Source organism: Alexandromys fortis, unplaced genomic scaffold, assembly GCF_014885135.2.
Source record: "Alexandromys fortis isolate MF-2015 unplaced genomic scaffold, M_Fortis_MF-2015_v1.1 scaffold_139, whole genome shotgun sequence".
Taxonomy (NCBI): Eukaryota; Metazoa; Chordata; class Mammalia; order Rodentia; family Cricetidae; genus Alexandromys; species Alexandromys fortis.
In genome coordinates, this window is record NW_026068020.1 from 46,490 (window position 1) to 61,918 (window position 15,429).

The following is a 15,429-nucleotide window of genomic DNA, read 5'->3' on the forward strand; positions in this document are numbered from 1 at the left end:
AAGTAAGCAAAAAAAGATTTATTTTCTATTTTATGTGTATTTGCCTGTATGTACGTATGTGCATCCCATGTGTGCAGAGCCTCGGAGGCTGGAAGAGGGTGCTGAATCTCCTGGAACTGGAGTTACAGATGTTTGTGAGCTGCCATGTGGGTGCTGGTTCCTCTGCAAGAGTACCAAGAGCTTTTAACCACTGAACCATGTCTAATCCCTTCCCTGTAGTCTTACATTTCTCTGATGGCTAGTGAAGTTAAACATCTCCTGTGTGTTTATTGGCTATTTGTGTTCCATCTTCGGAGAAATGGCTCTTTGTTTCATTTATTGATTGGGTCATTTGATTTTTGTTGAAACATATTTCCTTCTTTTTATTGACTGAGAATTTCATTCATAAACATAATGCGTTTTGCTCAAATCTACACTCTATCTGGTCCCACATCCCCACCATCACTTTCCCTTGCTACTTTATATGTGCTCATGTGTGCTTTCTCTCTAATTCTCTGAGTTCAGATAGTGTTGCCTGTAAGTACATATGTGTGGAACCATGTAGCTTAGGTTCTGTTTTGGCTTTTAGTGTTTGTCATATTCTAGATACTAATCCTGCTATATTAATAATTTGAGAATATTTTTGATTAACTGTGTCCTTGGTGTAGAGACTTTTGCTTTGTTTGTTTGCTTTACTTGAATGAGGTCTTATTCATGAACCGTTGGCCTTATCTTCTGAGAAGCTGGAGTCTTCCTGAGAATGTCCTTGCGGATATCTGCATTTCTCATGGGTCACTTCTGGGTTTGAGGCCTCTGTCAAGCTTGTCTTTGTGGGTGACAAGGGTACTGCCTCTTTGTTCCTCTAGCGACAGCCAGACTGACATGATCCATTCCGTCCTGGCCTGGAATATATCAGGGAAGGATCATCTGTGTTTCTTCTGTTCCTGCCATTTGTGTCCTATGAGTAGCATCCTAAGTTATGTAACAGTCAGCAACAGTGGTACTGTTTCCTGTTTCCCTTCAGAAGCATGGAGTATATCTCTACATGGCACATGGAGGCCTGGGTTTCTCATCCCTCAAAAAAAGTTGCTCTTTATAATCTTCATACAACGTGTCTGGTAGACAAGGTGAGCTGTTTAGTGAACACATCTATTCCTCTTGGTGAGGTTGTACCTGTGTTCATGTGTCTCACATGATTACATTTATGTTTCTGGGAACTCTTGCCCTAATGAAATGCTATGTCCTTGGACCCAGATCTATGAGAGTTCCTAGGCTAACCAGGCTCCACCATGACTCCCATGATAGCAATGGAAACATCTGAGCCCAACATGAAGGAAACCCCTACCTGGGACAGTGTTATCTGAGCCCAACATGTCCCTACTTGGGACAGTGCTCCCCATATTGGACAGTCTTCCTCAAAGTTCCTTGAGGAACAGCTTAAGGTCACAGCCACCACTTGCCTCAGTTTTGTCCTCCCGATTATGTTTCCTTTTTGGATAAAACAATATATCTTATTCCAGGGTGGTTCCCAAATGCTCCTGGGAGGATGGGTGAGTTTCCTTTATGTATTGCCCATTTCAGCCAACTAGTTCTCCTGGCCATAGCTATTGAAATTATTCATCTAATTAAATTTTCGTTTTTAAGTTGTTTTAAAAGCATAATTATATGTTTTATTTATTTTTGAAATTTTCATACAATATATTTTAATTGTATTATTTCTCCTCCCCTGACTCCTTCTAGATCCTCACCTCCTTCCCTATGCACCCAATATTGTATTTTTTTTCTATCTTAGTAAAAACAAAAAACCCAAACAAAACACCACCAACATCAACATTTCTACTACCATTTCAGTTTGGCTTTTCTTCAGTAATTCTACCTTCTCACTGAGTTCCATTTGCACATCTTGTATTGCCTTCCTGACTTCACCCACCTTTGGTTTTGTTTCCTTGGAGTGTGTCCATGTTGTCTTTGAGTTGTTCAAATGTAGTTATCACTGTTATTTTGAACTCTCTGCCAGGAAGACCTTTGAGGCCATTCTCACTGGGGTCCATTATTATAGGATCAGTCCGTTTTGGAGGAGACATGCTCTCTTAGATCTTGGAGTTGTTTCTGGTTTTGTACTAGAAGTTGAGCGTCTGGAATTAGCTCATTGAGTGGAACTGTGGGCCTGGGGACTGTTTATTGGTCAGCAGGGTAGTTAGGGGGAATTGTAAAAGTTAGGGGAGAGTCCATGGGATGCCTCATACATTGGTACTAGATACTGTGCAGGACAGGGAAGTTTGGGCCCAGTAGTGGGGGTCTGAGAACTCTCCTCTTGTCAGCACTGGGAGCTGGGCAGGCTGGGAAAGTTAAGACCAGGTGATGGGACCTAGGGATGCTTTACTTTTTGGTGCCAGGGGTAGAGTGGTTAGGGTAAGTTTGGGCAGAGTCTCATGTAATCCTTAAATGCCACTTAGTTTCGCTATTGGTATGTGTCTATGATTTCTTCTTCTTCTTCTTCTTCTTCTTCTTCTTCTTCTTCTTCTTCTTCTTCTTCTTCTTCTTCTTCTTCTTCTTCTTCTTCTTCTTCTTCTTCTTCTTCTTCTTCTTCTTCTGGTCTTTTGAGACAGGGTTTCTCCGTAGCTTTGGAGCCTGTCCTGGAACTAGCTCTTGTAGACCAGGCTGGCCTCAAACTCACAAAGATCTGCTTGCTTCTGCCTCCCGAGTGCCGGGATTAAAGGTATGTGCCACCACCGTCCAGCGTGAATTGCTATTCTTATTGTATGTATATTTCTGTGTGATACTGACACAGAGTTTTGATTTCCCCCTTTCATATAGAAAATACCCTACCTGGGTATTTCCTTTCCTTTTCTTCCATGTATTCTAAAAAAAATTAAGTCAGTTATTCAACATTGCCACCTCAAACCCATTCTAGCTACAGTACAGAAATGCAAGAATTAGTTTCAGTCTGGCTTGGGACTGTATCAGTAAGGTTTACTTGGACTGCATAACAGCAACAGCAAGAGGTTTTAAAATGAACTGAACCAAATAAGTAAGTGATTTTAATGCATTCTGTTATATCATAAGCTTGGACTCAACGTTCATATAGATATGGGCAAATCTACTTAGCTGTGTTGGTGTCGTGACCAAGGTTCCAACTCAGAGGTTGCCATACATGCAGGTGCTTCTAGATTTTTCTGTGGATAGTAGTTATCTGGTGTTTACAACATAAAAGATCTTCCCCCAGAAGGATTTTGATATATTAAATTACTATCTAAAATGAGAGTTCACATAAAATTCTCTTTAGTTCAGAACATAACAGGAATTTTAAGGCAGAAACCCCTGCTCCAAGCAGCTCCAATGGGCTTGGCCACCTGTCCCAATATGCCACTCACAGAGTCAAGTGATGCCTAGAGTAACGGAGAGATGGTTTGATTAATGAAACTGCATGGTGGAAAATGGACAGCAAGGTTTAGTGACCCAAATCCATTTATGGGGTACTGGCATGAATTTTAAGTTGAATGGGACAGAAATTGAGAAGAGGACACATGGGGTAGTGTGGCTGGTCATGCTCATCATGGGGGCTCTCTATTCGAGTTCTACAGAGTGGCCTAAGTTACCCCTTGCTGTTTGGAGGGAAAGCTGGCTCCCAGGGGGTGATTATTTCTGCTCTCAGAAGCAGCCTCATCCTTACGGATAATCGTCCTAACTCAGTAGTGTTTATCCCATGAGACTTCGCTGTTCCTGAGATACAAGGTAATGGAAGAAGGCAAACAAGAATGCAGGAAGGAGGGAAGCATACAGGAAGCTACCCAGAAACAAGCAAGAATGCAAGACTTAAAACACACATGAACGCTCTAGTGATGAGATGTGCATTCCACACAACCACGCCCTTCGTCCTTTATTGGCCACATTCCCTCACACAGCTGCACGTCGCTGCCCCAGTCTCTGCAGGGCGTCCTTCACATCCTTGTTGCGAAGGCTGTAGATGAGGGGGTTGAGCATGGGGATGACCAGAGTATAGAAGATGGAGACCACCTTGCCCTGCTCTTTAGATGCCACGCCACCTGGCTGGCCATATATAGCAATGCCAGTTCCATAAAACAGGGAGACGGCTGTCAGGTGGGAACCACAGGTGGAGAAGACCTTGTGCCTGGATCCCGAGTGCATGCCGAGGATGGTCATGGCGATGTAGCCATAGGAAGTCAGGATGACCAATGTTGCCCCCATTAGAATGAACCCGCAGATAGAAAACATCACCAACTCATTCACAGAGGTGTTGGCACAGGCGAGCTGGAGCAGAGGGGGCACGTCACAGAAGAAATGGTCGATGCGATTGGAGCTGCAGAAGGGAAGTTGAAACGTGAGGCTGGTCTCCACAATGGAGTTGAGGCAGCCTCCACAGTAGGCAGCCAGCACAAGGCAAGCACAGACTGTGGGGCACATGGTCACTGGGTAGTGTAGAGGACTACAGATGGCCACAAAGCGGTCATAGGCCATCACAGCCAGGAGCAGCGCCTCCGTCGTTCCCAGAAAGGAGAAGAAAAACAGCTGCACAGCACAACCGGCAGCTCCTATGACTTTGGAAGAATAGAAGTTGGCCATGGCTTTAGGGGCAATGACAGAGGAGTAGCAGAGGTCGACAAAGGACAGGTTCTTGAGGAAGAAGTACATGGGGGAGTGCAGGCGGGCATCCAGGGTGATGACCATGATCATAGTGAGGTTTCCTAGAACGGTCACCACATACAGGGCCAGGAAGACAGCAAAGAGCAGGGCCTGGGTCTCTGCACCTCCCTCAAATCCCACCAGCACGAACCCCTGCAAGGACACTGCCAAGAGACTTCCATTTCCATGGACTGCTGTGGCCATCAGTAGGGACAGCTAAAGAGTGGATGATGGAGGCAGAAAGGAAACAGTCCTCATCTCTAAAGCCATGTGCCCCATGGAGCAACGAGACTCGTCAGTGACATGCTGTCCACAAACCAAGAGGTCTGGATCTCCTTCCAGCTAGACCAGTGTGGCCTGAAAGGGGACATTGCCTCAGACTTAAGTTATTTCCTGAGGACGTGTTGTGTGAGTCCTGTCTATGCAGAGGCCTGAGCTGGGCTGTGGGAATACAGAGATGGTTTCTGAGCTGAGTGAAGCTTAGGTACAGACAGCCTTGCAGTATGCCCACACTAAACTTTGAGTTGCTTGCTGTCCAACCTCCAGAGACACTCCCGAGTGGTACCATTTTTAAAGACACCCCCCAATCCAATCCTGCCATTCCATCTTACTCACTGATCACAGAATGGACAAAAATACCTGCTGACATCCCAGAAGTTGGGGTAGGTAACTTGCAATCTCTAGGCTGGACTCAGAGAAGGGGAACAGCTCTCTCCAGGTTGTGCTCATGCCCCTGCAGGATTGCTGATCTCAGCTCAGCATCTCTGACTCCATGTCAGGTGAACAGCCTCAACCAAAGCACAGACTCTGCTCCCTTGAGGATGGGAGGGGTTCCTGTACTTGTCAAGATGTTGGAGATCGTGGGGAGAGAGCAGCCCAGACCCATGTCCTGACAAATGCCAACACTGGGGCCTAGCCATGTTTAAAACATGCTCATGACATCAAACCCTATCTTACTGCCAGCTCCGTCTCCTGTTCTACTTCAGCCTTGGGGCTTTCAAGGAAGGATGCTTGAAAGGATCCTACTTTCTCAAATGGAAGCCTGTGCCATGAGTACCGCCATCTCCTGACTTCTACCCCAAATCTTCCACACCTCGTCATACTCATTGATTCAAGAATATTGCAAGGTCCTCCTGCCCTTCCAGAAGTTGGGCTGTGTGAACCTTTCATCTCCAGATGAAAAGAGAACAGGGGACAGTCCTTCCCAGCTGAGACTGAGACATGTCTGTCCCATGCAAGACCAAGTCTTTTTACTCTGGACATGGAATTCAGTGGCTATCTGTGTATGCCAGGGAATTCCAGTCAATGTCTTGGTGTTGGATAGAACCCAGAGAGGAGACAGCTCAGTCCTCATGGGTCCTTGATTTATTGGTGACATCCTTGTGCCCTCAAAACTGCTCTTGCTGCCAACTCTGCTCTGTACTTACTCAAGATAACACCCTTTCCCATCTGAGAAACAGATAGACTAGCATCTGCCCAAATGCTCTCAAACCATTCCTGGCCACTTTTTCCTATAGTGCTCACAGTACTGGAAGGCCACGAGTGTCTTGAGTGAGGCTGACTGTGGTCACTACAGTACCGATACACACAGGACCAAGACAGGAAGTGGCTATGCTGAGGAACTTGGGTAGACTGGCATGATGTCCCTTCTCTATCATTCTGGGAGTTAGGAAAGTTCTCCGGTCTGAGTGGGCTCCTTTTCCATGTTCTGTCCTCTCCTCTATGGTTCACCTTCACACAGGAGTGCTACGGCAGCTGAGGGGCCCCTTCTGAACCCACCATGCTCTATAAAGCTAAATTTCCTACTGTGAGCTCAAGGATATGCAGAGAATTGTTTTGTGCTCACACTCTTGACACAGTCACCAGGGATCACCAGACACACACACTCATTTCCATAGTAACGAGTGTGATACTGAGAGGAAAGCTGGTCCTTTGCTTCCTGTTACCCCCACCCCCATAAGCCTGATCTCTCCAGCTTGCTTATCTAATGACAGCTGTGGGGTGGGAGGAAAGCATGGGCTGGAGACAGTTCTCTGCTGGGAGAGAACTGGGTGCCAGCAGCACCATGGCACATGCCAGCCCCACTCCTCCAGAGGCAGCAGCAACCATTGGACACCCCAGCCCCACTCCTCCAGAGCCGGCAGCAACCATTGCACATGCCAACCCCACTCCTCCAGAGCCGGCAGCATCTTTGCCTCCTGTGATCTGTTTGGATAAAGAGCTTCAGCCTACCTGCCTGCAGAATTGGAGCTAGTGTTCAATAAGGTTGAAAAACAATAGCCCCCCCCCACCTCAAAAAACCCCTGCACACTCTAAACTGCGCCAAAGCTAGGGGTGATCAGGATAGGCTATGTCAGCTTACTGAGGCAGGCCCCAAGGGAACATGGTTTATTCTTTCCTTCCAATCTCTACCTACATAGTTTCCTACTCCTCACAGGTGAGACAATGAACTTACCTTTCATGAGTGAGTCAGGTCTACCCCAAGGTCACACAGCCAACACTCATGCTTCTGGAGCCCCCACGCTGCCGAGTCTGGCCTGTGACAGCTGCGTGGTGTGGACATCAGTTGATTATGTCCCTTAATCACATCATCTGTGCCTCCTGCAAAGCAGAGGGACGTGAGCACAATGATAGGTGGGCACTTGGGTGGCCGTGAGGGTTCAGGAAATGCAGGTTCTGGCTGTGACAGGTTCTGGGTTTTGTAGAGAAAAAAGCATGGGCTTGCTCACCTTGCCTGCTCCCTGTCACTGCAAGCAGGAAACAGTATGGGGAGGTCACTCTGCAGGAAAGGATGCTCTGCATTTAGCCATGGGACTCCTGGCCTCCCATGGCCAATTAAGGGGGTGCTGGCCCTCTGACAGCTGGGAATCTAACTCCCTGGGCTCCAGAGGTGGAAGACTGCTGTGACCAATCTCTGCCTTGTCATCATCCATGGGTTGGCAGGAAGCCTGCAGCTCTCAGGGACCCCTGGAGGTAGCATCAGGACCACAGCAGAGACAACCCAGTAGTGCCTGTATCAGTGTAACTCATTAGAGCAGTGTGGCCTCCTACCCACAGCCCATACCATTGTTGCTCCCTTCAACTTGCCATGATATGTGAGAATATGATGTTGGGGTCCTTATGTAAGGCAGCTGGTCAGTTCACCCCACCCTAAATGAACACTAGCTCTCCTTAAACCTCTAGCTCTGCAAATTCAAATCCCTTGTCCTGAAAACTCAGAGAAATTCAGAAACACAGGCTGCAAATACACAGAGAGGACCAAGAGGTGAGTGACCACCCACCTAGTGGGACACTAGGCCCTCCATACTGGGGCAAAACCCCAGGCCCCTCCCCCACCTGCCTCAGCTTTTCTAGACAGCCAGCAGGCAAGCTTCCTGCAAGTAGGCTGCTCCAACACCTCCATCCCATTGAAAGGACCTTGTAAGCTAAAAGTCTCACTCAGACCCCAAACCCACCTATCCCATGCAACCTCAGAGGAACTCTGAAACACTGGCTGCAACTACACAGAGAGGACCAAGAAAGGAACTCTTGAAGCACAGGCTGTTTCTGCATAGAGTGAACCAAGAGAGTGAACCAAGAGAGCAGACCAAGTGAGTGGACCAAGGGAGACTTCAGTGGCTCCCTGAGACACAGACAGCGACAGTGCAGAGCAAACCAAGAACAGTTCCCAAAGACACAAACAGCCACTGCAAGAATTGAACTATGGGGCAAAGACACTGCCAGCACCAATTGGAGGAAGAGTTGGGTAGGATCCAATGCAAGAATTCATTCAATAACCTAAAAAACAACATGGTAACACTAGAACCCATAATGACATCAAGACTTGATCATCCTAACTCAGAAGAAGCAGAAGAAAATGATTTTAAAAATAACTTTATGAGAATGGTAGAAACCTTTAAAGGGTAAATGAAATATTCCCTTAAAGAAATGGAAAAAAAGACAAACAAAAAATGGAATTGGAAGAAATTAATAAATTTCTCAAAGAAACCCCAGAAAAAAAAAAAACAATGAAACAGGTGAAGCAAACAGTTCAAGACTTGAAGACTGAAATAGAGGCAATAAAGAAAACACAAACTGAGGGAATTCTGGATATGGAAAATCTGGGTAAATGAACGAGAACTACAGAGGCAAGTATAACCGACAGAATACAAGAGATGGAAGAGAGAATTTCAGGTGTCGAAGATACTACAGTAGAAAGAGATTCCTCAATAAAAGAAAGCACTAAATCTAACAAATTCTTAACACAAAGCATCCAGGAAATCTGGGACATCATGAAAAGACCAAACCTAAGAATAACAGAGATAGAAGAAAAAGTCAATATGTTCTTTCTCATCCTTTCAAGAGTGTGTGAGGACACATCTGGGCCTCTGTTAAAACTTCTGTCATTAAAGTCCTATAAGTAGCATCCCAGGTTTTATCATGCCAGCCTTCCTGATAAACATTTCCTGGTTCTCTCAAGAAACATGGCATTCTTTGTGCTCATGCAAGAGAAGGTTTGAGTTTCCTTTCTGTGGAGTTGGCCCAGTGGGTAAAAAGCTCACTGTACAAGGGTAAAGATATGGGTTTGAATCTCCAGAACCCACAAAAAGTGGGACCATCTTCCCATGTGGTTCTTAAGTCTTTGGAACTTGGTTTGAGGGAACAATTTGGAAAAAATTTCAAGGAGCTGGATAGCAGAAGTAGAATTCTCTGAGAAAAAATTAAGTAGGCATGGGTGATGCTGTTGGGGACTAGGAAGAAATATGGAGAATAAAGGCCTGGTCCACAAGGCCTCAGATGTACCATGACCTCTATGTGACCCTGAACTGGAGCCAGGAATGCTAAAGTCTAACAAGAGTTTATCTACATTTTGTCATGCCTAGTGAATTTGGGAGATGCTTAATTTAAAGGTGAATTATTAATTAGTCTGGTTGCTATACCTGTGGGCAGCCCTTTTCAGTGAGACCTGAAAATCATAGCTTGCAATAGTGACCCCAGGGCACTGAGGCACACGGGATGTCTGCTAGTTAAGGCTGTAGACAAATGGGAGAAACCTGTGTGGACTCCAACATGCAAGGTCACGGGGGTACGATTTCTCAGGGTTAGTGAAACTCACATCTTGATGCCACATGCCCTAGGGGATGAACATTGTGCTAGGGGCATCTGCTGGATTTGGGTCTTACATTTTGTCCACCCTTCCTTTCTATGACCCGATTATCCCTTATGGAAATGTTTACCTTATGTAATTGTCATTCTGGAGTTGTCTTCGTTATGGTTCTATTGCTATGAAGAGACACCATGACCAAAGCAATGTCAGGGGCCATGAGAGATAACAGCAGGTGCTAACTAGTGTTCAGCAGGCTGACCTACCAGAAGAGTGATTCTCTGATAGGGAGTCTCACCTGGAAAGGCCATGGAGTTACTGGCTGAGGAAAACAGCTTCTCCAGTCTGTAATTTTTCTCATTAGTCACTTCATTTCTTCCCTAAGAACTTCATTTCTTCCTTAAGAATAGCTACTCTGAGGTTTGGAACCTTATAGTTTTGTACAAGGTCAAAGCCACAGATTTCCAACTAAGATTACTCTTAGAGAAGCTAAATAAGAAGGAGAACCCAAAGAAAAACATATAGGCATCCTCCTGAATATTAACCTTCATCAGGCGATGAAAGGAGACAGAGACAGAGACCCACATTGGAGCACAGGACTGAAATCTCAAGGTCCAAATCAGGAGCACAAGGAGAGAGAGCACGAGCAAGGAACTCAGGACCGCGAGGGGGGCAACCACACACTGAGACAATGGGGATGTCCTATCGGGAACTCACCAAGGCCAGCTGGCCTGGGTCTGAAAAAGCCTGGGTTAAAACCGGTCTCGCTGAACATAGCGGACAATGAGGACTACTGAGACCCCAAGAACAATGGCAATGGGTTTTTGATCCTACTGCACCTATTGGTTTTGTGGGATTGCTCTTCGGGCTGACGAGGGAGGGGAACTTGATTGGGGGAGGGGGAGGGAAAGGGGAGGCAGCAGTGGGGAAGAGACAGAAATCTTTAATTAATTAATAAAGAAATAAATAAATTAAAAAAAGCATGCCAATTCTTTGCTTGCCAGTCTGTTAACAAAAGACCCATGTCTCAAAGCTGATCTCACTGGGCACTGTACACCCCACCCTCTGGTCTTGTAACCTTGGATCCTTGTGTTGGCATGGTAAATGGCTTTATTGCTTGCTCTAAGAATGTGCTTTTGACTAAAGAGAGACAGATCTTGTGTTTTCTTTATTCTTTCAAGGCTCCTGGGAAAAAGAGAGTTTTGAGAGTAGAAGAAGAAGCTAGGAGAAGCAAAAAGGAATTAGATGTAGGACAGGAGAATTAGAACTATGGCAGTAGAATAAAGAAACTGATTTGGAAAGCACACGTGGAGAATTCATTTGCGCTCAGATCTTTTTTTTTCTTTCTTTCTTTCTTTCTTTCTTTCTTTTTTTTTTTTTTTTGGTTTTTCGAGACAGGGTTTCTCTGTAGCTTTGGTGACCATCCCGGAACTAGCTCTTGTAGACCAGGCTGGCCTCGCTCAGATCTTCTAAGTCCCCTGCTTGCCGAAGCATCCTCTCTGAACCCTGAGTGGGTGTCGAGGCTGGACCTTAAGGGCCCTCTATAAGGTAACACTTATAAAAGAGATGGTTTTATTAAGAGATTGCTTACAGTTTTAGAGAACTATTTTTATTAGGAGCTAATAAATTATTCTTATATGGGAAACATAGCTAAGATTTTACTTTCATTCTCAGAGGAGTCTTTGGTCTTTGCCTTTTGAATGATGTTAGAAATGTTAAGAGTTTGGGGTCTCGTAGAGATGGCCAAATGTACTTCCCATCATGCATTGGACATAAATCTTAGGGGGAAGGGGTAGAATGTTAAGGTTTGACTGCAAAACTTTCCTTCGTGAACTTATGTGTCAATTTTCCCAAAATGATGGCCTGTTTAGAAGGACTAGAATCCATATGAAGTCAAGTCTTACCTAAGGACGTGGATCACTGGGACATTTCTCTTGATTGTGTACTTGGTCGCCACACCCTTTCCTGATCATCGAAAAGTTAGAAGTCAGTTCCTCCTTCTTGCCTGCCTCCATGATGTTTGACTCATTATGGACCAACACCAACAGAGCTGAGTTCATGGACTGATACCATAAGCCAAAACAAATATGTCCTTTGTTGTTTCTTTGAGGTACTATTAGAGCCCAGAACTGACCAATATACTTTACAAACTCTTCTATGCATATTTCATCTGGCATCTCTGAAGCACTGGGACTTTTCATAGGGTCTCTATAGTGCTATTACACCTGCAAAAATAGAAGTCCCTCATATCATCAAGTATGTGTCAGTGTTCAAATATTCAGCAGCTGAATGTGGGATCCAAACAGGCTTCACATGTCTCTGGGATCAGTATCCTCTTAGCACAGACGCACTTAGATCATGCTCTTTGACTGGCATATTTCTGAGGTTAAGGTCTTTAGTTAACCAGATATTTCATTCTCTAGAATCTCTTATAATCTGGACTTGATGACTTTAATTCATGGCGCTGTGCCTACATTCCTCTGTCCTGTCTGTCTCTTGTTAATCACCCCTTGGTTCCGGATGCTCCATTAGGATCTGATTGTTATCACCACTACCGTGGCAGCCATTGAACAGCCTCACTGTGGGAGGCCTGGCTCATGCCTTCAGAAGTCCTATGGTGTAGGACTATCTTTTGTGATTGGGCTTATTTTCCCCCATGCCCCGGGTTTTACAAAATAATTAGATGCATATGTTTTCTTGCCTTCATAGCTGCAGAACTATGAACATGGCTGCTTTTTGCTTGGCTGGGATGAAGAATTATCCACTGTTTAGTGGTACATCACAGAGAGAAGGCAAGATAAGCACTCTTTATGTATAATAACCAAGAGAGCAGCGTCTTCCAAAGATCTATTCATACAAACCTATTAACTTATATCTGTCAGTCTATTGAACTTAAGATCTTTCTTCATGATGAAACATTCATCTTTGACCATAAGAATTCCCCTCAGGTCAGCACCAAAGAAAATAAAATGTCCCTATTGAAACCAAAGTTTGTAAAAACCAAGATATAATCCATAATCAATGTTTTAAAAAGAGGAAGTGTTACAAAATACAGATAATAGAGAAAGCTGAAATGGGCTAGAGTGTGAACATACTTGAAAAGAGGGAGGAACAATATAAATATCTAAGTAAAACTTTATTTGAAAGAATAATTTATAGAGTTATTTCATATGAATAACAATAACATTTTAATTTTAACATAAACAAGGATTTAAAGTATGTAAAGTTGGGCTGGGGAGATGCTCAGTGGAAAAATCATGCATTGCATAAGCCTGAGGCCTGGAATTCAGATCCTTACCTCAGCACCTACTTAAAAGTTGGGTTGGGCCATACACATCTGTGACCACAGTGCCGGGGGGAAAGAGACAGGGGCATACTGGGAGATACAGCCATCCCAGACAACTTGAGACATCTTTCTAATACTTATTTTATGGATATATCAAAACATTGGCATTTGATATACTCTCTAAACACATTTTAATTTTTCAAGACATATTCCTTCTCTTTGCTCTCATTTTCAAAAAACCTTGGGATTACTTTTTGAGGTAGCCCATCATGTAGATTAATTTGTTCAAGGTTTTTTTTTTGAGCCTGGTCAAATAGGATTGATTGAGTGTAAAGTTGAATGCTGACCTCAGCAGACATTGTTCATTCCCATCAGTATCACGGAATGTTTCCATTTTTCCTAATTTACTAAGAAAATTACTTATTTTAATATTTACTCTTAAATGTTGCCTAGTTATTACTGATAATTTTTGGAAAACAAACTTACCTTTTCCGGGTTTTAGTTTTTACTCACTACATTGTATGAAATTACTATTCATTATGTCATGAAATGACGTCAGGACAGGCAAATGCTCAAGGGATAGAATGGGTCCAGGCACACCAGAGGGACGAATTGAGCAGGCTGTGCAAGCATGAACACCAACGTGTGGAGACAGTGACATGGCAGAGTTGCTGGTGAAAACTGCGCTTTATTTTCTAGGAGGTCATGTTGAAAAAATAAAAATTGATATTATGTCAAGTCAAACATGAAAAATAATTTTATATGAATGAATAAATAAATGATAAAAAGAGTTTCAGAGACTCATTGACATAGTGGGTATCAGCTCAGTCCCCAAGGGGGAGAGATCTAATGTGATTTGACTAAGCCAAGGTTTTCTGAACACGACACAGTGATTAACCAGAAAAAAAAAAAACAGATGGCTGAACTCAAAACACTAAGCATGAGAATTTCTGTGGAGCAAAACACACTGATGAAGCATAGCCCCAAAGTGGAAATGATATTGGAAAACCAAACAGTCAACAATGATCCCATGTCCATATGTGTGAAGTGGACATGGTCAAAACATCTAAACAGGGGAGCCTCGAGCAAACCAACCAAGTGGCCACTAGACACACGAAGAGAAGCTCCTGGGTGATAGCCAGCAGGAACATACAAACTAAGCACATGGAGTGTCCAAGCAAATTAAAATTAGTAGCTGCTACAAAAGATTAACGTTTGCATACCCTATTACTCAGCAACAGCGCTTACAGCAATGTCCAACAGAAATGCTCTCACGGAGGAGAAAGACAAGGCCATGGCAGCACACCCTTGGCAGGCTGAACTGCAAACCGTATCTGTTTTCTCAAAAGCAGAGCACACAATTTTTCAAGTGGCAATCACACACAGCAATACAAACCACGCCACTTTTACTGTACACAGGCACATGGATTAATCTTATGAAGATGATGCTGAGCAACAGAAATCAAGAACAAAGACAAATAGTTTGAACTGTCTTGCAGACTGCTCTCAAAAGACAGGGAACTGTGGTCAGAATCTGGTCAAGTGCTGGAGTTGGAGCAAAATGTTTGGGGTTGAATGGAGGATATTTTGGGGTTATACATATTTTCCCTAGTGACAATGTAGTGAACTCCCGGGATTGTGGGCTTTAAATTAATTGAGTTTAGTATATGCATGTAGTACATATATAATATGTATATATTCCCCACCACATTAACTTCAGACTATGGCTCTTTGAGAGAGAGACTCTGTGATGGGCATGGTTCACTAGAGCCATGGAACTCATTATGAGGCACATTAGGCAACATATTTAAAGTTATTTTATGTGACTTACAAAATTTTTATTTATTTATGTGTGTGTGTGTGTCTATTGGTAAGGATGAGTGTGTACAGGTGCCTATGGAGGCAAAAAGTGGGTGTGGGCTCCACTGGAGATAGAGTTACATGCCATTTCAAACCTCTTGATGTAGCACTGGGAACTGAACTCTGGTCTTCTGCAGGAACATCAAGCAGTCTTAATTGCTGAGCCACATCTCAGGCCACTAGAGATAATTGAAAAAACTAAAGAAAGGCAGAAGACTCTTTGCATGCATGTGTGCATGCTCACAGAGGGTCACCAGGACATGCCTAGCACTGCATCTATGGGATCAGGACTTGATATTAGGGATTTATCCAGTTTTTCACATTATGTCCAAATATCTATCTCCTTTCCTAGTAAAGAAAAAACACAATTCCAACACATATAAATCAAGTTTACTGCATCACTCAGTGAAAAACGGCTTAGAACTTCTTCCACATCTCAGCCAAGCAGCCCTCTGCTTCCTGCTAAGCCAGTACCTGGTCTATACTGTACCATCAAGAACCGTTGCCGAGTGGATGAATGGAGGAGACCACACAGTGTTTCACTGGAAAATTTCCCTCCAGCCCTAGGACAGCCCCC

General features: G+C 44.1%; 1 protein-coding gene across 1 annotated transcript; it reads right to left on the reverse strand.

Annotated features, from left to right (window-relative positions):
• Positions 1–3,876: 3,876 nt before the first annotated feature.
• LOC126514293 (olfactory receptor 12-like) lies at positions 3,877–4,827 on the reverse strand. The gene has a single exon (XM_050163100.1). It carries the CDS (start codon positions 4,825–4,827, stop codon positions 3,877–3,879), a length of 951 nt encoding a protein of 316 aa, XP_050019057.1.
• Between the last annotated feature and the right edge of the window lie 10,602 nt (positions 4,828–15,429).